The sequence below is a fragment of the Ursus americanus genome, chromosome 14 (assembly GCF_024610735.1).
Source record: "Ursus americanus isolate L20-20 chromosome 14, mUrsAme1.1.p, whole genome shotgun sequence".
NCBI classification, from domain to species: Eukaryota; Metazoa; Chordata; class Mammalia; order Carnivora; family Ursidae; genus Ursus; species Ursus americanus.
Genome location: NC_142140.1, coordinates 60,656,102 through 60,681,924, shown reverse-complemented (window position 1 = coordinate 60,681,924; position 25,823 = coordinate 60,656,102). Strand labels below are relative to the sequence as shown.

Sequence of the window (25,823 nt, the reverse complement as noted above, 5' to 3'; positions counted from 1 at the left end):
AATATGGACCCCTGTGCTGGAGGGCAGTGGTGTCAGCTCCCCCCGTGCGACCTGCCCCTCACCCTCCGCCCAGACTGGGGAACGCGGAGGGCCGGAGCTGGGCACCCACGGGGCGGGAATCGGCTGGGGCAGGTCTCAGGCGGGGCCACGCAGGCTGCAGACCCGCATTCCAGCCCGACAGGGTCTGCCAACCCGGCCTCCTGGGGCCACATGAAAGCTGGGCTGGCTCTCACCGTCCTCCCCGCCCAGCCGGCCGCCACTTCCTCCTCCACCTGGACAGCCGTGGGTCACCCCTCACACCCCGTACCCTGGGCGGCAGTGGGTTGTCTCTCCCCTGCTCCCCACACCCACAGGACATACTGAAATACACCTTTTCCTTCCTCCAGCTGGAGCGGGGTGGATCCCGACCCCAAAATAGAGCCGGCAGAGGCAGGCCGCAGCCGCAAGCCGCCGGGGATGCCAGGTTTCCTGAGACACACCTGGAAACCACCCGCCACCCATGCACGCGCGGCCTCGCGGGGTGAAGGCCAGGCTGGGAGCGGCTGCCTCCTGGCCCTGTAATTACAGAGGCTCCCCAGGCGCCAGGAGGGCTCTCCCACAAAGGGGTGGCCGCGGCCCCACCTGCCTTGCCAGGCGACCCTGGGGAGGTCACCGCCCTGTGGGCCTTGGCTTCGCCGACCCGGATGGCGCTGGGCCAGGTGCTCCGCAGGCCGCGTGCAAACCAGGTCTCGGAGCTCAGGGGCCCCATGGCCAACTCAGACTCCAATGAACACCCCAAACGAAAGGGCCCCCGTTTGGGGCCGAGTCACCACAAGGAATGCAGGACTGTTCAGAGCCCCTGCTCCCTGGACGCCCCACCCTGCAGCCCCAGGCACCTCCTGGGCACCCTCCTGTTCCCAGAGGGCCACAGGCGCCTCTCCCCAGCCGTCCGAGCTGTCTCTCCTCCTGTTCGCCACGTTGCTGCGCTCACCCAGTGCGGCCGCACCAGCCAGGACAGACCCGGCACAGGCTGCCCCAGCAGCTGCCTAGTCTCTGGGAAAGCCTGCTACACCCGGTCACTGGAGCCGGACACGGGCTGGGGGCTCCTACGTGCTTGCTGTCCATTCTGCATCCTAACGTCCCTCAGATCTGCGCCCTCCTCCCGTCCACGCTGCTGGCCTGGTCCAGGCCTCCCCTCTCCTCCTCACCAGGCTCCCAGGCCCCGCCATGCCTGCCAACACCAGCCCCCAGAGGGGACTTCCAAAAGGGAAATCTGACTCTGCTCTCGTCCCCTTAGCGCCTGTGCAGGCTTCCCCGCACCCTGACTTAGTTCCCTGGCGAGAGGGCCTGGGAACGCTGCCTGGAGCCTGAGAACCGTGGAGCCCTTCAGCCCCTGGCCTTTTCCACTTCAGACCCAAGAGGATTTCCCCCTCGAGCTGGGGCAGTGATGATGAACTTCCCTGGCCTTAGTCACCCCGGCCAGAGACACGCGCTCACACTCGTACACACCCACTGTGACTCACGCACACGTGCTCACATACACTGCAGCCACACAAGCATGCAGACTCGTGCATGTGCAAGACCTCACACGTGTGCGCACTCCCGCGGTTGCACACGGACATGGACGCTGGTAACCTGGGACGCAGACCACTCACACCACAGGAACACGCACGCGCACCCAGCCGGATGGCGTTCATGGCATGACCACGTGTGGCGTACACCGGCCAGGCAGGCAGCGGTGCACGCGCTGGTAGAGGCCTGCCGGTGAACGAGTGTGTGCACACACTCACCCTGCACGCACCTCTCCTCGTGCACACACCATGGGCTTGGGGAGGGAGTGGGAGGGAAGGCAGAGCACCTGCCCCGGGGTGGGGGGGGAGGCTCAGCCCCGTGGTGGGAGGCGCCGGTCTTCCAGCCGTGAGTGAGCTCTGAACTGCAGGGATGGGATCCTAGGCCTCGCCAGGAAGGGGGAAGGCGAACATCCCCCACGGGCTCCGGAGACCGGGACGAGCTCAGACCCGATCTCCCCCGTCCTCGGATCAACTCCGTGCCCCATGTGGCTAAGCTGGTCAGGACAGGCCCCAGGCACACACTGGCCGCCAGCAAGCTGCCATGCCGGCTGGCACACTTGGCCCCTGGGCCTGCCAACCGGTAATTGCAGGGACTGGCTTCAGGGCACGAGGGCATTGCTCGGTTCCCGGGGGCTGGCAGTAGCCTGACAGCCTGGTAGGCAGGCAGGTGGGGAGCGAGGCAGTGAGGAGGCTGAGTTCTGCCATCCTCCCGGAAAACTCAGCAGACTGCGGCCTCTCTGGGTGGGCTTTGCCACCCATGCGAGAAGAGACACCTGCTTGATCCTGGCAGAGAGGAATGGCCCTCAGAGGAAGGGCAGGTGGTCCCTCCTGGTCCCTCCGAGGCAGGCCCTGGCAGGGTAGTTACCCCAATTCAAGATGCCAGAGAAACAGAAGCCCCCTGAGGACCAAGTTGTAGGAGAGCCTCCCTCCCGAGCTGGGGCACCTGCCCAGCCTAGCTGTCTGGGCCGCCCCAGGGGCCAGAGAATCCTTAGCTGACCCAGGCCACAGCTGTGGTAGGCACACATTCCTGGCTGACCCTGCCAGCGTCCTCCGAGTCCCCCGGGGGCAGTCAGCTGGACAGACACTCCCATCCCTCGTCCTTGCTAAGGGCTGAGGAGGGTGGCGTCCCCTCCCAGAGGTAAAGGCCCTGATGACCGCTGAGCTGGCTCTCCTGGGGCGGGCAGAGACTCAGAGTCAGGATCTAGTCTGGGCTGCAAGGGGCCTTACGCACCATCTGGGGCAACTCCTGTGTGCAGATGGAGGGTTGGACTGCATCGCAGACTTCCCTTCCCCCCAAAAGTAAAAAATAGAAAAAAATTGTTTTTCACCAAAGAAGAAAACCCAATGAGACAAATATTACATATTGGTAGCCAAGAGAAGAGAGAGACAATTCTGGGTATAGAACTTCTCAGCTCACCCTCCCCAATGCCCCCACAGCTGCAGGGAAGTAAACTGAGTCGGGGTCTGCTGTTCCCACTCCTCACTGGGAACCCGTGGGGAGGCTGCTGGGGAGAAATGGGGTGAACAATGACCCCGATACGGATTCCACTCGAGGCCAGAGGGGCTGACTGGGAAGGTAAGGAGGAGGACACTGTGCGCACCAGAGCTTTACCGACCCCCCAGCAGACGGCAGGGCCCAGGGCTCCGACAAAAGCTCCTCGCTGCCTAACCAGAGCCCCAGCACAGCCTCTCTGAGGGGAGAATGGGACCAGGGAAGGCTGGGAGAGCCACCTCATGCTGTCAAAACAAGTTTAGCATCGGAACAGAGCTGCCCACGCCCAGTCTCGGCGCAGAGGACGGAGAGGAACGAGAAGGGCAGGGAAGACTGAGGCTCCCTTATCAATAGAGCTGGCCAGTGCCTTCCTAGCCTGCACGTTTGAAGGCGTGAGCTGCTGGAAGACAGAGGCCCATGCGGCAAGCGCCGGCTGCCGGGAACCACCGATGCACAAGGGTTTGAGGGCTGCCAACGGCCACCCGGCCACCCGGTGAGCTCGGAAGTGCATCCCCGCCTCGTCGGGCCTTCAGATGACACCAAGACCCTGGGCCAACACCACCTCAGACTGGGAGAGATCGTGAAGCGGGGGGTCCAGCCAGGCTCCTGACCCCCAGAAGCTGTGAGACGGCCTGTGTGTGTGTTGTGTTAAACTGCTCAGAGTGGGGCGATTTGTTACGCAACACGAGACAACTAACACCCTGGCTGAGCCACTGAATTTCAGGAGTAATGAAGCCTTCAGGTGTCCAGCTGGGAAAAATGAGTCAACTTTCAGGATTTTTTAACATTACGCTAACTCGGGGCGCCTGGGTGGCTCAGTAGGTTAAGCGTCCGACTCTCGATTTCATTTCAGGTCCTGATCTCATGGGTCGTGAGATCGAGCCCCGAGCGGGGCTCCATGCTCAGTGGGAGTCTGCCTGGATATTCTCTCCCTCTGCCCCTTCCCCCACTCATGCTCGCTCGCTCTCTCTCGCTCTCAAATAAATAAAATCTTTTAAAAAAAACCAAAAAACATTAGGCTAGCTTTATCCTCCATAGCAATATTTGATGCCAGAAACAACAGAAGAAATGCAGAGCAAGAGGGAAGGAAATTGATCCAAGAGTATTAGATCCAGTTAGATGTCGTTCAAGGGAAGAGTCTAAGAGAAACAGCCTCACAGACGAATGGACCAAAGGAGCAGACTCTCCAGATACAAACTTCTTCACCCCAGAACCCACCCCGGTAGGAGCTGAACTCGAACGAAGTCCAGGAGTGGAGGTGGGCAGGCGTTGAGCCCATTCAACCTGGGACTCCCCCAAATAACTGTGAGCTTGGACCGTGGGGACTGTCATCCAGCAAAAGTGAAAACAACCACAGAACATGAACCGGGAGCCTTGGGAGAGAAGATGGGAGGTGGACGAGAAGGCAGGCGCTCTCTTTCAAAGCTGGGATTCACCAGTAAGTCCAAGATCTTAACGTGAAATTGAAGTTAAACAATCCCTTTTACTTTGCTCCAATTTCTTCAGGTAAATTCATATAAATTACCTGAACGTATGATTCAATTTATAGGAAATATCCAGAATGAACAAATCCGTAAGGACGGAAAGTGGGTTAGTACTTACCCAGGGCTGGGGTGGGGCGGCTTGGGGAGACCGGCAGGGACTGATGAACAGATAGGAAACTTCCTTTTGGGGTGGTAAAAATGTTCCAAAATTGATGTGGTGATGATGGCACAGCTCTGAATATACTAAGAGCCAATGAATTGGACGCTCTGAAGGAGCGAATGGTATGGGCCGTGAATTACATCTCAATAAATCTGGTTTTAAAATTACAACACTATATGACTTCAGTTTAATAAAAATATTTATGGAAATACAAGCTGGCGCTCATCTACAGAGACTCATATGGAATGATGGTCACCTAATTAAATAACAAAAGCAGAAACAAACAGGCCCAGATGCTGAGAGTGGCCAATTCTGAGGATAAGAATGTGCACAATTGTTACTTTCCTCGTTGTGCTTTTCCGCTTTGGCTTTTGTGTTTTGAGTTTCCCGCAAAGGAAGATACGAATGTGCTAGCGTGTGGCAGGCTGAACTGTCCACCCCAGGCCGGACTTCGCCGTGGAACGGGGCGTGGAGCGCTCAAAGTCCGGCCGTGGCCCTCCCGCTCTGTGCACGCGCACTCCTGGCGACCCTGCTCAGGCTCGCGGCTTCACCTGGCCGCCAAGACCTCTCTCCGGAGCTTCAGACTGAAATCTTGATGTCTCTAGCTAATGTCCGAAAGGCATCTTGAGTCATACACGTCTAAATCGGGTTCTTAATCCCACTCCCTTCTAAACAAAGCTCGGCACCTCCCTCAATGTCCCAGATCGGTATAGGGCAACACTGTCTCCAATGGCTGCCCGAAACCCGGGGTCACCCCGGCTCCTCCCCCCTCCCTGCCCCGATACCCAATGCATTAGGAAATCCCGTTGATTCTACTTCCAAAACACACCCAGCATCCCACCACTTCTCCACACTTCCTCCACCCCACCCGGCCCACACCACAACCAGCTTGCGCCTGTCTTACCGGAAAGCCTTCTCACCGGTCTCCCTCTTTCTGACTTTGTCCTTTCCTATTCTGTTGTCAACACGGCCGCCACAGAGACCCTGTCAGATCACGAGGAAGACAGCGGCCACCAAGCGATCATGCGTCTTGGTGCCCACACCCTGCCCAGCCACGGGGACCTGGCCGGCCTGCTCCTTGCTACAAGACATGGCGGCAGCAGAGCCATTCCTGGCCTGGGCCTCAGAGCCATGGGAGCCCCCAGCGGCGCTTTCCTGGAGCGCGGCCCTGAGACTGCCAGGTGGGAAGGCATTCAGCACAGCAGAGGGTGCGTCCCCTCAGAGGAGAACGCGGGAGTCCCCGCCCACAGACAGACATGAGGGAGGCCAGCGTGGATGTTCCAGCCCACCCCACCTTCCAGGTCCAGACAGCCACGTGAGTGAGCACAGGTGGAACCCGCCAACCCACTGAATCGTAAGAAATAATAAAGCACTGTTTAGGGGTGATTTGTTACGCAGCAAGAGATCACTGATACAAAACCATGAGTCAGCTCAGTTCATGTCTGTGCTAGAGATCCTGCAGGGATTTCCCACTTCTCTCAAACTTGAAGCCATGGTCATTCTGTGGACAGGGCTCTCCCCCCACGGCCATTGCTTCTGACCTTACGTCCTCTGCTCTTCCCCGGCTCACCCCGTTTCAACCACATTTCCTTAAGCACGCTGGCCATGCTTTCCCCCAGGCCCTCTTCACCAGCTGCTCCCTCCCCACCACACCCCAATATCCACCCAGCTCCGTCCCTCGCTCCGCTACGGAAGTGTCACCATCTCGGCAAGGTCTCGCTGACCACCTGGCCCGGCCCCAGTCCCTCCTCTTGCCCCCTTTCCCTGCTCTGCTATTCTCCACAGAACACATTCCCACCTAACGTACCATTTATTTTACATGTTTAAGTTATTACATACGTATTTTTCCCTGTTTTGTTCGGTGCTGGATCCCCAGAGCCCGAAACGGTGCCTGGCACACAAGAGGTGCTCGGGAAGTGTGCGGTGAGTGAGTGAACATTTCTGCTCATTCCCAGCCATCTCACACTGCTGAGCAGGGGTTTGAGGATGAAGACCCCGCTCCAAGGGTTCTGCTTGTGAGGGCAGAAGAAGCCCCCTGGGAGTGGTCCACACCTGTGGGGCTTCGTGGCTGCATGCCCGGACTCCTCCCCCAGTGCCGGACGTCAAGGACCCAGAGCACGGTGGAAGAGGAGCCCGGACTGTATTTACCCAAAACAGCCACTGAATCTCTCCACCTACTCGTTCAAAAGCCCCATCAAAAGACAATCTCCCCTCGATTCTGACCAAGCAGTTGTGACTCGAGTGAAACACAGAAATCACCAAAAGTGACGTGTGTAACCTTCAAGAGCAGGTCACAAAAGGCAATACGATGTCACCGGGCCCTCTCGGGACTCTAGTCCTTAGGGGCCGGCCACCATGTTGTGCGGAAGCCCCAGCCACGTGGGGAGGTCACGGGCAGCTATTCCGGCCCCACGCCCCATCCTGCCCAGTTAAGCTCAAGCGGAAAAGAGATAAGTTATCCCCACCCCCAACCCCCCAAACAGCAAACACATGAGCAAAACAAGTGTTCCTGTTGTTTTAAACCACTGAGTTTCGTCAGGTACCCGCAGTAACTAGAACAGGCGTGGGAGTTCGGTGAGGTCCTCAGGGAAACCAAGAGGCAAGGACTAGCAGCCCACGTTAGAGACTCGGGGCTCAGCAAGGCCAAGCTCTTGGCCCGGCTCACACGGCTGGCAGTGCAGAGCAGGAATGACGGACGTCCCCACCTTCCCCAGCCCTCCACGCACGTGCACACCTATCCCCTGACTCCTGCCCCCATCTGGACCGCAAAGCCCACCTGAGGGGGTGCTCAACGTGCCGCCACGTCCTCCAGGCTGGCGATGGTGGTGCCGCTGCCGTGGGCCCCGAGTATAACCCCCTTCTCAGCTGAAGGGCAGTAGCTCTGGGAAGGAGGCCAAGGAAGGGGGTGTGAGCCAAGACCTGCTGTGCATGTCTGGATCCTAATTAACAGCCGAGAAGCCCACGTGCCCTGCCAAGCCGCCCGGAAGGAGGGGCGAGGTGGGAGGCTCTCTGCCCGGGGGCGGCTACGGGCACGGCCCCCCGGGAAGGCCCCAGACCAGACTTGGTGAGCTCAGGGAACCTCGCTGCCAGGAAACATACAGCACAGCACGGCCCCTACTTCAGGAAACGTGGGGCAGGCGCACAACGCTGCCCCAAACGCCTCCTCGCCATGTAGCGGGTCAGACGCCCTCCTCAGCCGCAGACACACGTGTGCACACGCATGCCGCACGGCTGCCTGACACACACGTGTGCACGCTCATGCACAGACCCGTATGCGAAACAGCACACGCAGACACACGCGGACACACCGCGCACACACAGGCAACCCACGTTCGGCACGACCGCGTAGGCACAGAGATGCACACACGCAAGACCACGCGTGTGCACGCGTGAACCTACAGATCTAAGGATATTCACCCAACAGTGCACGCTCACACGCGCCCACGTGCCCGCGTTTCCAGGCGCCCTCCCAAGACGCCCGATCCCTCTCCCCCGACGGTCAAAGACAGTGTGGGAAGAACTGGTTTGGGTGCTGGAATCTGGGAAACTGAAGGGATATGTGGACAGGCAGACGGACGGAAGGGACGCAAGTGACTCTTCCTCTTCTGAACACAAGTCGGTTCCTCAGCCCTCTTCGGACGCCCGTTCTGACATCGACCCCATATGTCCCCCAACCTGATGACAGTCCTTCCTGGTGGGCCGCCGTCAGTCCCCACCTGTTAAGGTTTTAGGGGTGACATCGTGTCCCCCGGCTCCAGACTCCACGTCGAACTCTCCACCAGCACCTCCCCTGGGACGCCCACCTCCCGCCACAGCACCCAAACCTGCTGCGCCTGCCCACGGCCACAGCCCTGCTCCAGACGGCGAGGCCCCTACCCCTCCTTGTTCTCTCACACCCCACAGGGAGTCATCAGGAAATTCCTCCAAGAACACCTATGATCCACCCACTTCTGTCACCTCCGCATGGCAGCTCTGGCCCACTCCTCGCGGCCTCACCGCCTCACCCAGATCAGGGCCACAGCCTGGCGCCTCCCACGCCTGAGTCCACAGAAGCCAGATGGATCCTGCTAAACGTGGGCCGATAACAGAACAATAGACAAAATCAATAAAACCGAAGCGGCAGCAAACTGACACTGACCAGGAAGAAAGGACCGGACAGTCGTCACCAAACCAGGTTGGGAGAGGACGCCTGCCGACCTCGCGGAGACGGGAAGGCCCGGAAGGGGCTGCTACGAACCACTGCACGCCAACACATCAGACACCCACACAGGGTACAAAGTCTTAGAAAGCCGCCAACTAGCGAAAATGACAGAAAAAAAGAAAAAGCCTTAACTGATCTATAACAAGGGAACACCGAGTCTGTAACCACAGAACTTCCACAAACAGAAGCCCAGAACCAGATGGCTTCCCTGGTGAATTCCAAAAACGTCTAAAGGTGAATGAGCACAGATCCTTCCCAAACTCTTCCCCAAAATGGCAGACGAAGAAGCACTCGTCAGGCGTTCCGTGGGGCCGTCGCCCTGATGCCAGCCCCAAAGACCACAAGGGAACCACAGGCCACTGTCCCCCGTGGACGCAGAGGCCAAAGTCCCAGCCTCACCACCACAAGCCCATGTCAGCAATGCCGGCAGCGACGGCACAGCACGGCCAAGACAGGGTCCGCGGCAGGCGTGCCAGGCCGGCTAACGCACGGGGGCGATCGGCACACCGCAGCGCTCACGGACAAGCCACGCGGTCACCTCGACAGACCCCCCACCCGGCGCCAACTCCTCGCCCAACGCATGCAGGCCCTGTGCCGCCCACCCCCACCCGTCCTCCTGTCCGTCCCTCCACACTAAGTGTGGGGTCCTTGTGGCCCCTCGGGCCCAGCAGGTGCACGTCTGCCTCAGGACCCTAGCAACCCACGCCAGCCCCCTTCACCTCCTTCAAGACACCTCCACGGTTTCCCCCCAACACCGCCTCCTGGGGAGCCTCTGGCCGTGCAAATCCGCCCCCACGCCCTCCCCGTCTCACTGGCCCTCCTTATCCCAAACGCTGCGTCCCCTGAAACATGGTGAAGTGCACTCCTGCTTTGTCTTGCTTGCCCACTGCCCCTCGGCGAGGACGTAACCCCACAGAGAGGCTCTAGTCCTTCTTACCCGCTGCCGTGTCTGCGGCGTTCAAACCAGCACGCCCCTTACAGGCACTCGGTGTTTGCTGAATGAATGAATGATGTGAATGCCGGGCACTGTGTCTCGGGCCCAGCATGGACGACGATGGGAACCCCTGGGGCCCCCGGGGCTGGGAGAGGGGTCTGAGCATGAGGAAGACGGCGCAGAGAGCACCGGGAGGGGAGCCAGGGTGGCGCCCAGCGGTCAGGGAAGGCTTGGAGGAGGGATGGGGCAGGGAGGGAACCAGGAGGGGCCTGCAAGGGGGACTCGGCCGTGAAGGCCATCTGGGACGTTCACCGGGAGGAGGAGCTGGACTGGGTTCCAGGGGCACCAAGCCGCCCGGGAAGGTCCGCGGTGTCACTGGCCGCGTGGGGAAAAGACGGCAGTGGGTGAGCAGCAAGGCGAGGGGCCCGGCAGGGCGGCTCCTGGCCCCGGTCCTGGAGAAAGACAGAAGGCGTGCACCGCGCCAGGCAGAGGGCACCGGGAGAAGAGCATAGGCCTGGACGTGTGAGGGTTCTGGGCTGGTGCCGGGCAGTTGGGAAGGACCTGGAGCCTGATCTCAAGCCCGAACGTTGCTTAGATGTCAGAGACACCAGCAGAGGCACGGAGGCGGCTCCCACTCAGGAGGTCCGGAAGGTTGCGCACTGCTCCTGGAAGGCTGGAGCGTGGCTGGGGGGCTCCGTGCCGCCGGTACCATGCCAGGCCCAAACACGAGCCACAGGAAGGAGCAGCTTCCCAGCACCAGAGGAGGGACTCGTCCCAGCCCTGCCCGCAGCCCCGCAGCCCCCACCCCTGTGCCAGGCCTCGAGAAGAATTTCTCCAGCTGGCTCTGTCAGCCAGGGCAATGTCATTTCTAGACGAGCCATCCAGCTCTGGAGACGCGCCAGGCTGCAGAGGGGAGACAGCTGTGTCCCCCAAACACAGCCAAGGAGCCGCCTCCCAGAGCCAACTGAGACCGTGGCAGAAGCAGAGCTGGCAGGGGTCCGCGGCCCCGGCCGAGGCAGGGACAGGCCCATGGTGGGCCTCCATCTGCCTGCAAGGTCAGGCCCACACAGCCCCCACCGGCCGGGACGCTGGTCCTGCTCAGTCTTCCGCTCCCTCAGCCAGGATGTCAATGTGCACACAGGCATTTATTAGCACCTAGTGTATGCCAGGCTCTGCTCCTCCCCCTGGGGATGACGGGGTCAGTACGGAGTCTGGGGCTGAGGGCTGAGTGTTGGTCTCGTCTGTCCACTGTCTGTGGTGCTGTTTCTGGGCCTGTCTTCCGATCTGTAAGTGGGGCTGAGAAGCCATCTTCCCCGCGAGGGGAGCATGTGCAGAACGCAAGCCAGCAGGACCTGTCTGTGATCCAGGGATTTTGGCAGAAGCCCACCCACGGCTGGACCGGGGGGGGGGGGGGGCGGGCAGCACCCACACGGCCAGAGACGCACCAGCCCCGCCCTCGGCGCTGGGGGACAGCCGCACCCCCACCCGGCATGTAGACGGAAGGCTGCTGCAGGCTTGGGCTGCGGAGGGCTCATTTGAAGAGTGAGGACGCTGGCAAGGGGCTCCGGGCGACCCACCCACAGAGAGAGGATGCCAGCGAAATGCTGACCTTCCCGCCCCTGAGGGCACCGCGGGGGCCCCCCAGCACGCGCAGGATGACTGGCCGAGGCACGACCCGAGGGCATGTGGGGCTATGACAGACGCCACAGAGAAGCCGGGCCTGAGGGTCAGGAGAGGGGACCAGCGACAGGGTCCAGGCAGGAACGGCCGGAAGGGCCACCATGGAGCAAGAGTGGAGGGAAGCCAGGTCAAGATGGAGGCGACGGTGTCACCGGCACCAAGAGTCAGACGATGAAATACCAGGGCCCCAAACCCACAGAGTGCCCCATGCGCAGACCCGGCCAGCGCCTGGCATCGGCCACAGCAAAGCCAGTCTGGACTCTGGGAATCTGTCCCAGCTCGGGCCGTCCTCCCCCAACCCGGAGGCGAGGGGTTGCCCTGGGGACCAGGCCGCAGGTGGACCGAGAAGGACCAAACCGCCCGCAGCTCCCTCCTGCCCAGTGCAACGTTCTGGGCCTGGACAGAGAGTGCTGGGAAGCAGACCCGAAGTTCTGGTTGAAATGGGACCAGGCTTCTTCCGTTCACGACCGTAACTGGAAGAGCTGTAGGATCTCGTCGTGGGTCGGAGACCAGTAAAGCCGTTAGTGATTTGCCTTCTGAGTCCACCCTGCTCGGGGGCATCTGTGTCCGTGGTGGGGGTCCCCAGGGCCCTGGGACGGGATGGGAGCGGGAGGGAGCCCGTCTGGCGAGGGCAGAATCACGGGTCCCTTCCCACTGGGAGGGACCATCAGGGCTGGGGCCGTGGGGAGCCAGGGACACTGCTGGGCATGTGTGTGTGGGGGGTGCATAGAGCCCCCCATTCCCCACGGTGCTTGATGGACACACGGTGCCCTGAGCCCAAGCATGAGCACGGAATGGCCTGGAAAGGCTCTTGGAGAAGTAGCCTTTGCTCCGGGCCTTGCAGAGGAGGAGTCAGGAGGGAAGGGTGTCCCTGGCTGAGGCTGGGAGGCGCGAGCCTGTCGCTGGCGTGGCCACGGTGCGCGGCGGTGACGGGACACGGGCCTGGAACGTGGGGTAGTGTCAGACCGTCACCCTTACAGTGGTGCCGGCTCTGGCCATGACCGATCTGGGCCTCGCTCCCCTTGTTGCACCTCATGTCTCCTCGAGCTCACGGCATAGCCGAGGAACGAACGAGCCCCACTGTCTGCAGTCAAGGTGTCAAACAGCGGCTCAGAGGACACACTTTAGAGTCAGAAAGGCTCAGGCTCAAATCCCAGTTCTGTCCCTTCCCAGCTGTGCTACTCTTGGCGAGCCTCGATGTACGCATCTGTGAAATGGGGATACCAGACGCTACCTGGGAGGACTGATAAACAGAAGTAGAGACCGGGCACAGTTCCAGCCCACGTGAACAGGACCGACCCACCCGCCCCCCACCCCCACACCACGCCAAGGGCCCTCACTTACATAGGAGGCCAGGAGAGTGACCGGGGCCAGGACAAGAGCCAGGTAGAGGCAGGGGGCAGCGGTAAGCAGGCTGCAGGCACAGATGAGGGGCTCAGCCCGCGGGTTGACTTTCTTGTACCTTCTTGAAGCCTCTGCTCCCAGGACAACCCCAATGATGCCAGTCACCACAGTGAGTATCCCAAAGATCAGGCTGAGGGGAAAGAAGAGGGCAGGGTCAGTCAGCCAGGTGGGGTCAGCCCTGTCCTGGGGTTCAGCCCCCAGTGCAGGACCAGGTACCTACTGGGAGTGTGGCTGTGGGCTCTTCCCCCTCCCTCCTAACCAAGGCCCCTGGGTCCTCAGAGTCCTGATCAGGGGCCCACATGCTCCCCCTCCCCCCATCCCCGTTCCTGCCTCATCCTGGGGATGTCACCTGTCATGGGGGTGACCAGCCCAGCGTGCCTCCCCTCCAGCCACTCACCGTCCCAAATGGCCCCCCTCAGGAATCTCAGTTGTCCCACTCTGGCCAAACCTTCTCACCGCCCCCCACGAATGGGAACAGAGGTAAGTAAACGGGCCATCTATGGAGCTCCTAGGACACACCCGGCCCTTATCAAGCTTCGCACACACCCTCCTGAACCCTACAGCTCCACACGGTCTTGGCACAACTCTCAAGCTGCCCCCTCCTAACTCCACTCCCTTTCCCACCCACTGCCTCCTTCAGCTGCCCTCGGCGCCCCCTGCACCCGCCCCTGCGGAAAGCTGTCCCCCCAGAACAGACCCCATACGGGTCCCCAGAGGGTGCTTTCTAAAACAGATCTGCCCAACCCCGGCCTAAAACCCTCCACCAGCTCTCAGACACCCACCGGATTTGTGCAAACCCACCGTGACCAACGTGGCCCTTCGTGGTCTGAGCCTGGTTGACCCCGGCCCCGACCCCCAGCTCCAACCTCTTCTGCCCCCAGGCGAGTCTCTGTCCGCACTTCCTACTTTTACTCCTCCCTCTGGACACTCTTCACTAGTTCTCCCACCTACCAAACTTCTACTCATCCTTCAAGACCCCTCACAAATACCCCCTCTCCAGAGATGCCTTCCCCGCCCCTCCGCTGACTCCTTCGCCCCCGTCAGCTCCCCGAGCACCTTCTGTTTGCACCATCAAGGTCGTTCACCAGCCCAAGGTCCTGGAGGACAGGCACCAGGTTTGGCTTGGTCTCTTGACCCCAGGCTGGCAGCACAGATACGTGTGAGCCCACGAGCTCGTGGATCGTCCCAGACTCCCAGCTGGACAGATGGGCAGGGCAAGGCCGAGGGTGCTGAGAGCGCAAGTGCCCAGCAAGGAGGCAGCCGGGCCAGGGCCTTCGCCCTCCTGGTCAACCCGCCCTCCCGAGCCCCCTTCTAAAGGGCTCAAAGGGACGCTGAGCCCGGCCAGTGTGAAGCCCAAATGTAGCCAGCCCCTTGGCGGCTCCCGCGGTGCCCAGGTAAGCTCCCAGCAGCACAGGGACGGGCCCCGGCTGCCCCCCGTGACGTCCCACTCGTCCCCCTCCACCCCTCCCTCTGTGTCACCTCGGACTCAGCTATGCTTCCTGGCTCCCCTGGCCTGGAGCACCGCTGCCCCTCCCACCCCTCTCCAGCTGCCAGCATCCCCTCCCAGACCACGGGTGTCCAAAGACGCTACTGCCTCCCTTACGGCACAGCAATGACTTCCCACCGTGACGCAAGGCCACGACAGGTGCCAGACTGTGGTGACCGACAAACCGCGTCTCCCAAAACCCGCCTTCCCTCTGCACAACGTCTGTGAAATATCCATCCCACAGGCTGACGACGAGTGGGTTAGTTCCCCTGCCCCCTCCCCTTGGCTTATAGGAGAGAGTGGAGAGCCCAGAGCGGGCAGGGACCTGCCCCGGGTCACACAGCCCCTTACTGGCTCAGCCAGGGCCTCCTAACCCTCTGCCTACCCAACGAAGCACGTGCGTCCTCGGAGGCTTAGAGATGCTCAGGGAACCTTCCCAACCTTGCAGCCTGGTCATGTGACCCCGGATCCCGGACGCATCCACCCTGGAGTCCTGTTCTGAGCGGGGCCCTGGCAGGTGCTGGAGACCTCTGTGAGACTTAGGGCTGACTGTTCAGACAGGGCCCTCCACTGGGCCCTGAGCAGCAAGTGTGGCCAGAGGACAGACCCAGCCAGCAGCCCACCCCACCCCACCCCACCCCACAAGGCCTTCCCAGAATCAGACTCTCAGAGCCAAGAGGGTCCTTAAAGTCCTGCAAGCTCTATGCTGACCCTCTGCACAACAGGCCTGGAGAAGCAGCCGTCCGGCTCCTACTTCCATGCCCCGCGGGGCGGGAGGCTCACTACCCCCCCACAGCCCCTTCCATGTGGGCCAGCTCTGAGTGCTGGAAGTTCTCCAGGGGCTGAGCTGGAATCCTGCATTCTGAAGCTTCCTGCCCTTGCCATGCCCTCACCCTCGGGCTTACCGCAACCATGGAGGGTGTATTAATAGCTGAGGTGGGTATAGAACCCCAACACTGGGACCTTCTACCTACGCTGTGGCAGCTGGGTAATGTCCCCAGGGTGTCTATGTCCTAATCCCTGGAACCTGTGACTGTGACCTTATACAGCGAAACAGACTTTGTCAACGGGATTACGTTAAGGGTCCTGAGATGGGGGTTATCCTCAGTATTCAAGGGGCCCTACAGGCATCCACCAGCATCTCTATGAGGGAAGCAGAAGGAGGCTTGAGACACAAAGGCCAAGGCAACACGACCGTGGCTGCAGGGACTGAGGATGTGACCCCAAGCCAAGGCACCCCAGCAGCCCCCAGAGGGGAAGAGGCAGGAGGACGATCCCCCGGAGGCTTGGTGGGGGTGTGGCCTCAGGGAGCTTGGCTCTGGCCCGGTGAAACCACTCTGGACGCTGGGCCTCCGGACCTCAGAGAACAATTCTGTTGCTCTAAGCACCACACCTGTGCCACTTGCCACGTGGGCCACATGGGGTGTGTGAATGAGCCGAGTGGGAGGACGAGGCCGAAGCTGAGGGAGAGGAACTGACTTGCCCAGGGATTCAGACCTAGCGAGCGCCAGACGAGAACACGAGTCCTGTGTTCCCCACGTGTCCAGGCTGCTATGGACCCCCCGTGTGTCCAGGCTGCTGCGGACCCCCCCCCCCCGTGTCCAGGCTGCTGCGGACCCCCCCCCACGTGTCCAGGCTGCTGTGGACCCCCATGTGTCCAAGCTGTACCTCACTGGATGTCTTCCCTCACTCCTTCCCATGCTCCTCCTGAGCACCTGCAGTGAACCAGCAGGCCGCGAGGTCCCAGTCGGCCAGAGGTCACAGGAGCTCCTGGGGCCCCAGGATGTGGTGTTAGGAGCACCGGCTTCAGAGTCAGCTGGTCTGAGGCTGGCTCTGCTGCCGGGACAACTCACTCAACCTTCCTGATCTTCCATCTCCTCCTACCATAATACATTTCATAAGCCCTCAGAGGGTTTTTCAGCTAAAATGCTCCCTGTTAGGGCCTGAACTAACGTTAACCCTTAAGAAGTAACGATGGGAAAAGGGAAGGGAGGTCCAGGCAGAAGGCCCAGCTCAGGCCGAGGCACAGACAAGTGAGAGGGCGTGGGACATTCTGGAAATCACGTGAAGCTCCCTCTGGGCCCCAGTGGGGGAGATGGAGACAGAGACAAGGTGGACATAGATGACAGTGGTGGCACAGACCACGTCACTGAGCCCCGGCGAGCAGGGCCGCAGGGAAGGGCATGAGCAAAGAGGGACTGAGGAGCACAGAGGAGACGAGGAAGAGGAGAAAGGGAGTGACGGGGCCCGGGGCTGAGCTGGAGAGGTGTTGGCCTGGGCACCGAGCAGGACAAGTGGGAGCAGGGGGACACTGCCTTCCATGTGGTTTTTCTCCTACCCCAACATCCTGGCGGCTGTGCCCCAGACGAAGCAGAGAACACATGCGGGCACGTGTGAACTGCCTGAGCCCCGTAAGTGATGAGGCATTCCAGTGCCTCGATTAGCCATCTGTAAAATGGGATGGCCTCACACTGTGGGTCCCATCGTCCCACAGGCCCCACATAAGCCTCACCCCTCTACGAAGGGCCTTGTGGACCCCCCACAGCAGCCCAAGAGTGGGAAAACTGGGGCCCAGAGGGGACAAGGCTGCTTACCTGTGGACACCCAGAGCCACAGGAGCTCAGCCAGACCTGGAACCTGGCCGGCTATCTGCCCCCTAGGTCCCAAGTCCCGGGTTCCCCACAGAGACACTGAGCCCTGGGGCTCAGAACCGCCAGAGCACTCACCCACCAAGAGCGCCCTGACCTGGGCCAGGTGCCCCGGGCTCTCAGAAGCCCCTCACCTGTCCTGGCTGTTGCATGGATCCTGGAGGCAGGGAGGCTGCAGCCCGTGTACCACACGGGCCTCAAACAGAAACTTGGGGGCCCAGAAGCCCAGAGCTCCAGTCACAAAGGCTATGGCGGTCACCCCCAGGGTCGACCACACAAAACTCCAGCTGCAAGAGAAAGTGCCCTGGCTGAGACCACCAGGAGAGGGCTGGGGCCATAGGGCCTGGCTGCACCCGTCACACACCCCCACACCAGGCGCTCGGGGGGGGGGTGGGCTCCAGGCTCCGGATCCTCCCTGACATTCCCTAAGAGCCCTGCACACCCCCCTCCACACTTCCCTTCTCGCTGGGCCTTCCTCCTTCCCCTCTGCAGGACCCGCTCTCCCCATCCCAGAAGGCCCAACACCAACAGCACATTCTCCAGGAAGCTGTCCCCGCTGCCCCCACCTTCCTCCAAGTGCCCTCCACTGGTCGCATGGCTCTGTATCAAAGAGAGCTGGGTCCTGTCCTCGCCCCACATTCCAGTAAATCGTGAGGCCTGGGAGTGCAGTTGACTCCTGCCTGCCTCCCCGCCCATGCCTGGAACAGAGGATGCCTGCACTCCCACGAGGCTTGTAGAGGTGAGTGATTAACTCCCCGCATCCTCCCGGCAACCCTGGGAGAATTACGTCCACTGAATAAATGAGGGGAGTAAGGTTCCAAGTGGCAGGTCACTTGGGGATAAGGCAGTGGCCAAGCTGAAGTCAAAGCTCACGCGGCCTCCCCATTCCCTCCCTCCCTTCTTCCCTCCCTCCCTTCCTCCCAGCCCCTGTTCTGTCACAGGGCAAGGCGAGAAGTGAGGGAGGGGTGCCTCTGTTGGTGAGTGGGAGCTCAGAGGAGGAAGAAGACTGAACACTGGGGCTGCCTGGAGGCGGAGACAGGCAGGGCAGGGCTGCTGGGGTTTCAGGGGCGTGCAGGGGGGAGCGGGGACACTCACTTTCTCCCCAGGTACCTGACATCCTCACACCAGCTGCTCCTCGGGGTCCCCACGGCCTCTTCCTGCTTCTCAGCAGCTCCCCGGGGTGGGTCTGGAACCAGCACGATAAGCAGGATCAAGGCCACGGCTTCCAGGCAAGGCATGACCTGGGCACAGGAGGGCCCAGGCAGCTCAGGACCGCACACACTCGCCCAGGACCCAGGAGATCCTGCCGGTGATGAACCATGTGGCCCAGTGTCTGGGAGGCTCTGTGCCCGGGGGGTGGGGCAGAGGGCTCGTTTATCGTTTATCGGCTGCGGGTTATACAGAGAGCCTGACATTCCCTCACCCCTAGGAGTACAGCCTCTCTGGGGAGTCGGGTCCCCTTGGGACTTCCTTTAATGTGTCCAGGAGACACTACTGCCTTGGGGCCCATGAGCCCTACCAGGAGTACTCCCCAACTCTACCCGCCAGGCCTGTTCTGCCCTAGGCTGTTCCCACCCTTGTCTGTCCCTCCGCAAGATTCCATGATGCAGCACGGACCACCCCCCCTCCGCCCCGCCACGTTACAAGCAACTTGCCGGAGTTCACACCATTAGTAAACCCAGCAGCCAGCATCTGCACCCAGGGCCGTGACCTCCACAGTCATGTTCCATCGAATGTCCGAAGCCGCCAACGTCTGACACCCCCCATGGCGCCAGCGACCGTGCCAAGTGGCTAAGGCCACTGGAGGCTGGAAAGTCCCTGCCAGCCCAGGGGGATTGGAGGGAAGAAGGGAGGTTGGACTCACTCGGAAGCCCCAACGCCAGTTCCCAGTCAGCTGCAACACGGCCGACCCCAGCACGTAGCCCAGACCACTGCGACAGAGGGGCAAGGGGAATGGGCAGTGAGGGTGGGGGCAGGTCCAAGGCTGCAAGGCCAGCCTGAGCTGGGGCACGCCACCCCAAGGAGCTGGCTTTCTGCTGCTCACAGCCCTGTCACGGGAAAAGTGAGCCACGTGAGGCCCAGATGTCCCCTGCCCTTGGTCAAGTCACTGGTGACCTCTGGCTCCAGGCCCATCCCCAGCACCACTGCCCAGTGCCGCCCTCTCTGAAGACCCAAGGCTCAGCCCTGCCTGAGTCAAGCGATTCCAGGAAACCTGGATCAGAGCTCAGAGGTCGGATTGCAAATCCCACTCTGACCTACCCACCCCCTTCCGGGGGTGCCTGGCCCAGCCCCACACACTCCCCAAGCCTTCCCGAGTGTCCTAGGGTAGAGGGAGCACCCAGATTATCTGTAACCCTTGACACAGCCCGTTGGCCAGTGTTCTCGCCCCCCTTTACTGATGAGGAAACTGAGGCCCAGAGAGGTAAAGGGACATGGTAAGGAAGGAGGAGGGCTGGGATTCAAATCCTATCCCCAGTCCTGCCTCTGTTCTGGCTCCCTTGGGCCTCAGTTTACCACTAGGGAAGTGGGTCCTGGGTGGTACCAACCTTCCGACGGGGATGAAGATGTAGAAGATGGCCAGCACCCGGGTCCGCTGGTCCCTCACAAAGAGGTCGCCCAGGACGGTGGGAGCGATGGTGGAGTAGCTGGCCGAGCCTATGCCCACGACTCCCCGGGACAGGAAGAAGAGCCAGGAATACTGGGCAAGCAGACACAAGACCCCAGTGAGTCCCGAGATCACCCACGGGGCAAGGGACCGGAGTGACTGGACACGTGCCCCCAGGGGAGGAGGAGGGGGTCAGGGCTAAAGACCCCTGGCTAGCCTCCCCGCCCAGGTCCCCCTCATCACACAGGTGCCCCCTGCTGGTGCCCGCAGCCCCCGCTGGCCCCAGGCCCAGGGGAGCCCTTTTTCTGGGCGTCACCCTTGCCAGGCTGGCCAGCTCCTCCAGACAGTAGCGATCACCCCCTCCCACCCCCCACAGGCAGCAGTGGGAGGTGCAGGCGAGGAAGGCTCCTATTGAGAGCATCTAAGGGGGTCCTCTCTAGGACACCCCTGCAGCCAGCCTGGAGCCCGGGATGGATGGAGACAGGCCCAGTCGCCTTTCCAAGGGAGGAAGCAGGCAGGGGCAGGTCCCCAGGGGGCCTTGTAGGGATGAGGGCACCTACCTGGGGGGAAATGAAGGAGCTGGCCAGGCCTGCCCCTGACCAGAGCAGGATCCCAATACTCAGCGTGGCTTTGCGGCTGTGCCGGTCACCCAGATAGCCGAACACAGGTGCAGACAACAGCAGGCAGCAGATGAAGACTGGAGGGGACAGTCAGGGGTCACATGCAACCCCCACTGTGGTGGGTGGGCAGACGGGCCTGCAGGCCCACAGAAGGGACCTGGCTCAGGTGTGCAAGCTGGCACCTTGGCAGTGGGTGGGGGCCAGGAGGAGGAAAACATGAGGTGAACCCTCCAACCTCTGCCGAATACACAACCCAACGCCCGGAGTCAGGGGGACTGGGAAGGGGAGTGGGGGACTGGACTCACTCACTGTGAACCCCTCTGAGCACGAGCACCCTGCCAAGCTCCTGGGAGGCCGTGAGCCGGAAGTGAAGGTGGAGCTGATCCTGGGGCAGCGGGGGGGGGGGGGGGGGGGGGGGCATGCTCCCTGCCAGGACCCTGTCTCTGCAGAACTCTCCCCCTCCCGTCCTGGGGCAGCACAGGGGGCGACCATGCTCCCTGCCAGGACCCTGTCTCTGCACAACTCCCCCCCATCCCCATCCTGGGGCAGCACAGGGGGCGGCCATGCTCCCTGCCAGGACCCTGTCTCTGCAGAACCCCCGCCCCCGCCCGCGCCTAGCCGGGACTGATTTTGCGCTCATCCCCCTGCTGGGGGCGGGAGGCAAGGGAGGTCTGCCCAGGCCTGCTCTGCAGACCAGCGGGGTTTAGGAGCGGTGGTTCCCGGGGGCTAGAAAAGCCCTGGTTTTTCGAAGCAGGTAGAACATTCACCTAGCACCGTCGGTTGTATCTGTACCATTTTTTAAAGTAAACCCTTCTGAAATGGCGACTGGAGTAACGAATACACTTGCTACTCCGTGAGGACAAAGAAACCGCCACGTTCTCGCACGACTCTGCCGAGCACACAGGTGCCCTCGCCGCCGGGTTCCTCAGATGAACCGGCCCCCGCCCTCCGCAGGTGGAGGGAGGCGGCCTGGACTCGCCTCCGCCGGAGGCCCCGCCCCACGCCTGGGTCTCCATTCGCTGAGCGCAGATGATTGACATTACCCGAGCCTAATGAGCGTCCAGACTCGTCCCCGCTCGGGTTCCAGCCCCTCCCACTCCCCCGTCCCACTCCAGTATTAGGCTGAGCCCCACGCAGCTGCAGAAATTAGGCCAGTTTTGACCTACAAAAAAAACGGCAGTTTAATATGGTTCGACCTAATACTCCACAGAGAATGGTCTGTGGTGTCAGTGGCATTTAGAATTTTAATAGCTACCGCCAAAATAGGCCTCCAAAAAAGCTGTACCCACTTACACTGGCACGGAAGTACATGCCAGCTCTCTTGCCAACATTTGATACGATCAATCATATTATTTTTGTTCATTTAACGGTTGAAAAGCAGATGGTGTCTCGCTGATGTTTTAATCTGCATCGTCCTTATGTCCAGTGAGGCTGGGCAGCAGTCCTGCACTCAGTCCTCTGCCCATTTTTCGGTGCGGCTCTTGTCTCCCAGTCCTCTATATTTGTTTAAAGGATTTAAAATGCAAAATCTGGGGCTAAACTACCTGGGCTCACATCTTGAACCAAAGAGTGCCTAGCTGTGTGACCTTGGGCAAATTCCTTAACTCTGCTGTTCCCCTCGAATCAATGCTATGAGATAGAAATTGTGCTTCCCACAGAAGGTTATGGAGAAAATTAGACGAAATAAAGCATATAAAAGGCAGTGCCTAGCTTTCTGTAAACGGCTTATAAATGTTATCCATTGTTGTTACTAACTGCATTAGTTTCACGCACGTCATACAGAACAGTTTAGCTTCCCTGTCCTCAAACGTATCAGTCTTCCTCTGACCGGGATTGTTTCTTGTCTTCTTTTTTCTTTTTTTTTAAAGATTTTATTTATTTATGTGAAAGAGAGACAGCCAGCGAGAGAGGGAACAGAGCAGGCGAGTGAGAGAGGAAGAAGCAGGCTCCTAGCAGAGGAGCCCCATGTGGGACTCGATCCCGGAACGCCGGGATCACACCCTGAGCCGAAGGCAGACGCTTTAACGACTGCGCTACCCAGGCGCCCCTGTTTCTTGTCTTCTTAAGGGAAATCTTCTCCACCCAAAGGTTATAAAAATATTTCCCCGAGTCTTCTAATACCTTCTTGAGATTTGGGGCAGGGATCCCTTCTGGGATATAAACCACCTCACCCCGCAGATGCCCTGAGATAAAGCCTGGACCCGGGGAGGGCACGCTCACACAGGCGCACTCCTCTGCTCCTAGCAGCTCCAGATTCAGACGGCTTTGGAGACAAAATAGAAGGACTCCAGGAGCAGGAGGTGAAGAGAAAGACTCTACAGACAGCAGCCCGGATTCGAATCCCAGCTGTGTGGCCTGCAGCAAGCCCCAAGCCTCTCTGTGCCCCAGGTTTGTCATGGGGAAGATGGGCACAAGAGTAATAATAATCCCGGCCCTGTGGGGTTGTTGTGAAGGGTGAACGAGTTGATGTCACAGGGCACGTGAGACAGTGTCTGGCACACGGTAAAGGCCACATGAGTGTCGGTTTTCAGTATTATCCGTCAGTGCACCGACCCCAAGAGCCTCTCTGGCTCATTGGAAGGGGAGGGTCTGACCACTGCTCACCCCACCCTCTGCCCCATGTTACGATTTGGCCCTGCCCGCTCAGTCAGGGGCCGCCTCCATTCCGAGCCCTGTGGAAAGCAGCAGGGTGGGGCTCGCGGCCATTGCACGGAGACCCTAGATGCGGGAAGGCAAAGACTCACCCCAGGTCACTGAAGACAGAGAGTCTGGTCATCAGGCCTGCAACCCCCCAGCTCTCTCCACACACTTCTCTGGGCGGCTTCTGAAGCGCTGACCCTCCCTTCCCCCCGACACACACACACCAGCACACGCACAGCCCCACTACACACTTGCACACGCACGCACACACTTCTCTCTCCACGGTATCTCACTTATGGGGCCTTGTAGTAATAACACTGCTCCAAAGGTGAGGACCTGGGAAGGCAGATCGTGACTCAACCGGCATTGTCGGCTTAATCTAGAAGGTTGTGGGGATTGAGCCCAGAGGGTCTCGCTTTGGCACCGCGAAGGGCAGCACCCGCGGCTGGCCTCAGCCTCGAGACAAGGGCGGTTGGGAAAGACGCATCGTCTACAGCAAAGGGCTGCTAGCTCTTTGCTCGGTCCTTTAAGAACTGCGTCACCCTGCACGTGTTTCCAGCCGACATCTAAAACGTTTTCGTCATGAGTTTAAATAGTTGCAAAGGGTGTGATTTCTATCGTTATTGTATTTTTAAACTATATTCTCATCCAGATCCACGGGGCTGCAGATTACATTCATCCCATTGAGGGGAAATGTCTGCCGTGTACGGACATTTGCTCTAATGAGCAAAACCAGTCCTTATTTGCCAAATCAATACGACAAATCAGACTGAGTGCCTGTAAGGAAGATGTTAAAATGTTGGCTTCGTTTTTTCTAATTGAAATAAATGTGTTGACACCCATCCCTGAGACAACATCTCACTTCTGAATCCTACATGGTAGATAAATAGGAGACTGTCACACCAGCAGGACAGCCAGATAAGGGCTGGCACTTGGCCATGGGCTTGTGGCCTGGCAGAAACATCCCCAGTGAGCTTCTACCGACACTCTGTCTGTGGGCCTTCCACGGCCTCCCCCGCAGAAGGCAAGCATCCGTGGGGGTCCCCTCCGTCTGGCACCCCGGAGGCTTTCACACCCCAGGGCAGGGCACCAAAGATAAACTCGGAATAGGGAAGACATACGTTTCCCTGCTTGAAAGGCAGGTGGGAAGGAAGACCCAGAGGCTTTTTCTCAGGCAGGTGCATTTTAGGAAAGAAAAACACAGGCTCGAGGGTCTGTAAGTGGATTCTCTCAAACTCTGCTCATGTGGCCCCTGGAAGGTTTTTGTGTATCCCCAGGGGTCCCCATACCCCAGTGTAAGAAACTTGCTCTGAGGTGTTGGAGGTCCACAGAGAGGAGCCCCAGGTGTGCTAGTTACATGGTGGGTGTCTGTGTGTGTGACCTCGGAATGGGAGGTGTGGCTGCTCCCCGCCCCTACACCGACTGTCAGGCCTGTGGGCCCAGATGCCGTATGAACCCGTGTGGGAAGCACAGATCTCTGTCTCTCTGTCTGTCTGTGTTCTGCGGGCCAGATTTTTCAGGTCCACGGAGGAAAGCACAGGTCAGGATTTCTCAGCCCCGGCCAGTCTCGGGCGCCCAGCTGAGCCAAACAGGGATGAGTGACCTCCGCCGAGGTCATGATCTGAGGCTCGGGGCTTTTCCAGACCCCCACCCCACCCCCGCTCCTTCTGCAGCACCTGTGCTCAAACCCTAAGCTGCCGCTCAGGAACCGGGGCTCAGCCCACGTTCCCCCTCCTCCCACCCACACCACGGATCCTCAGCACCCCCTCCTCTGTGCCAGGGGATGGGCGGGGCTCACCCTGGCCCCCTGCCCCAGCATGAGCCCCGGGCCCCAGCCCCAGAGCAGGCACTTGCTCCTTACCTGTCTGAAGCAAACCGGCATTGCTGTCTTGGATCTGAAAAAAGTTCTGTATGTCCAGCAGCATCCCTGTGGACAGAGGGACAGCGCTCAGGACAGCGCTCAGGACAAGGGCAGCTGCCCCTGCATGTGGGTCAGGGCCCAGCTGACCAGCCCAGCACAGAGTGTGTCTCCAGGGCCCACTGCTGTCAGCCCCTCTCTCCCACCCATGTGCAGTCACACGGGCACACAGACAGGGGAGCCAGTGCACAGGGAGACCGGTACACATCAACACACAGAAACACATACCCCAGAGTCCCAAACGTATGGCACGCTCATACACAGGCATCCTGCCCAGGGACAGAGACGCACAGACATGCAGATCCACATACAGACGGGCATGCCTGGAGAAACACACCGGCAGAGACACAGATACACACATACATGGAGTGTGCACGCCACAGGCATGTGGGCGTATGCACGAGTATAGGGCTGCCGTTCACATCCTCATCAGAGCGACTGGCAGCTCCGTGTTGCTACATGGTGTGCAGCTCGCTTAGACTACAGTGTTAATGACTATGCAGCCCAGCAGCCCTGCTCAGGTGCAAACTCCTGACATTCGTGGATGTATGTACATGCGGAGCACGGACATGCAAAGACATACATGCCCCGGGCTGCACATGCACCCACACCAGCGTGTTCTTCCAGGGGCATGAGTGGACAGACAGTGCCCACGAGAGCCTCAGAGAAAGGTCCCACTTGGGTCTGACCTCAGCCCCAACTCCCTGAGCGGGGCAGGCTCTTGGTCCACACCAGCCAGGCCTCGAAAGGCCCTCCAAGGTCTTTCTAGGCCACAGGCCAGTGCAGTGGGCACTCAGCCTAACACAGAGGAGGAAAGAGGCTCTGTTCCCCGAAATCCCCTCAGCCTTTGGCAGTACTTCAGAAAGGGTCAGTCAGAGTTGAGGCACCTGCTTATCTGAGCTGTGGGGCTCAGGCCCTATCATTATGAAGAAGAGCAATCATCACAGTCATTCAATCATGAGCTGGCGGAGGGCCCGGCCCCTGAGCTGGCCCCCACAGGT

General features: G+C 60.3%; 1 protein-coding gene across 4 annotated transcripts in view; it reads right to left on the bottom strand.

The window, feature by feature from the left end:
- Positions 1-25,823, bottom strand: part of SPNS3 (SPNS lysolipid transporter 3, sphingosine-1-phosphate (putative)) — a 36,701-nt gene that overhangs the window by 8,522 nt on the left and 2,356 nt on the right. For 2 of the 4 annotated variants that reach the window (XM_045804850.2, XM_087867483.1), the window contains exons 2-8: positions 24,766-24,831; positions 20,205-20,341; positions 19,586-19,737; positions 18,904-18,970; positions 18,135-18,280; positions 17,174-17,326; positions 12,846-13,035 (exon numbers count right to left, since the gene is read on the bottom strand). In XM_045804850.2, coding sequence (XP_045660806.2) covers positions 12,846-13,035; positions 17,174-17,326; positions 18,135-18,280; positions 18,904-18,970; positions 19,586-19,737; positions 20,205-20,341; positions 24,766-24,831 — 911 coding nt within the window. Of the gene's footprint in view, positions 1-10,947; positions 12,745-12,845; positions 13,036-17,173; positions 17,327-18,134; positions 18,281-18,903; positions 18,971-19,585; positions 19,738-20,204; positions 20,342-24,765; positions 24,832-25,823 lie in introns of those variants that run through there. The other 2 variants (XM_087867484.1, XM_087867482.1) reach the window with 2 other exon arrangements.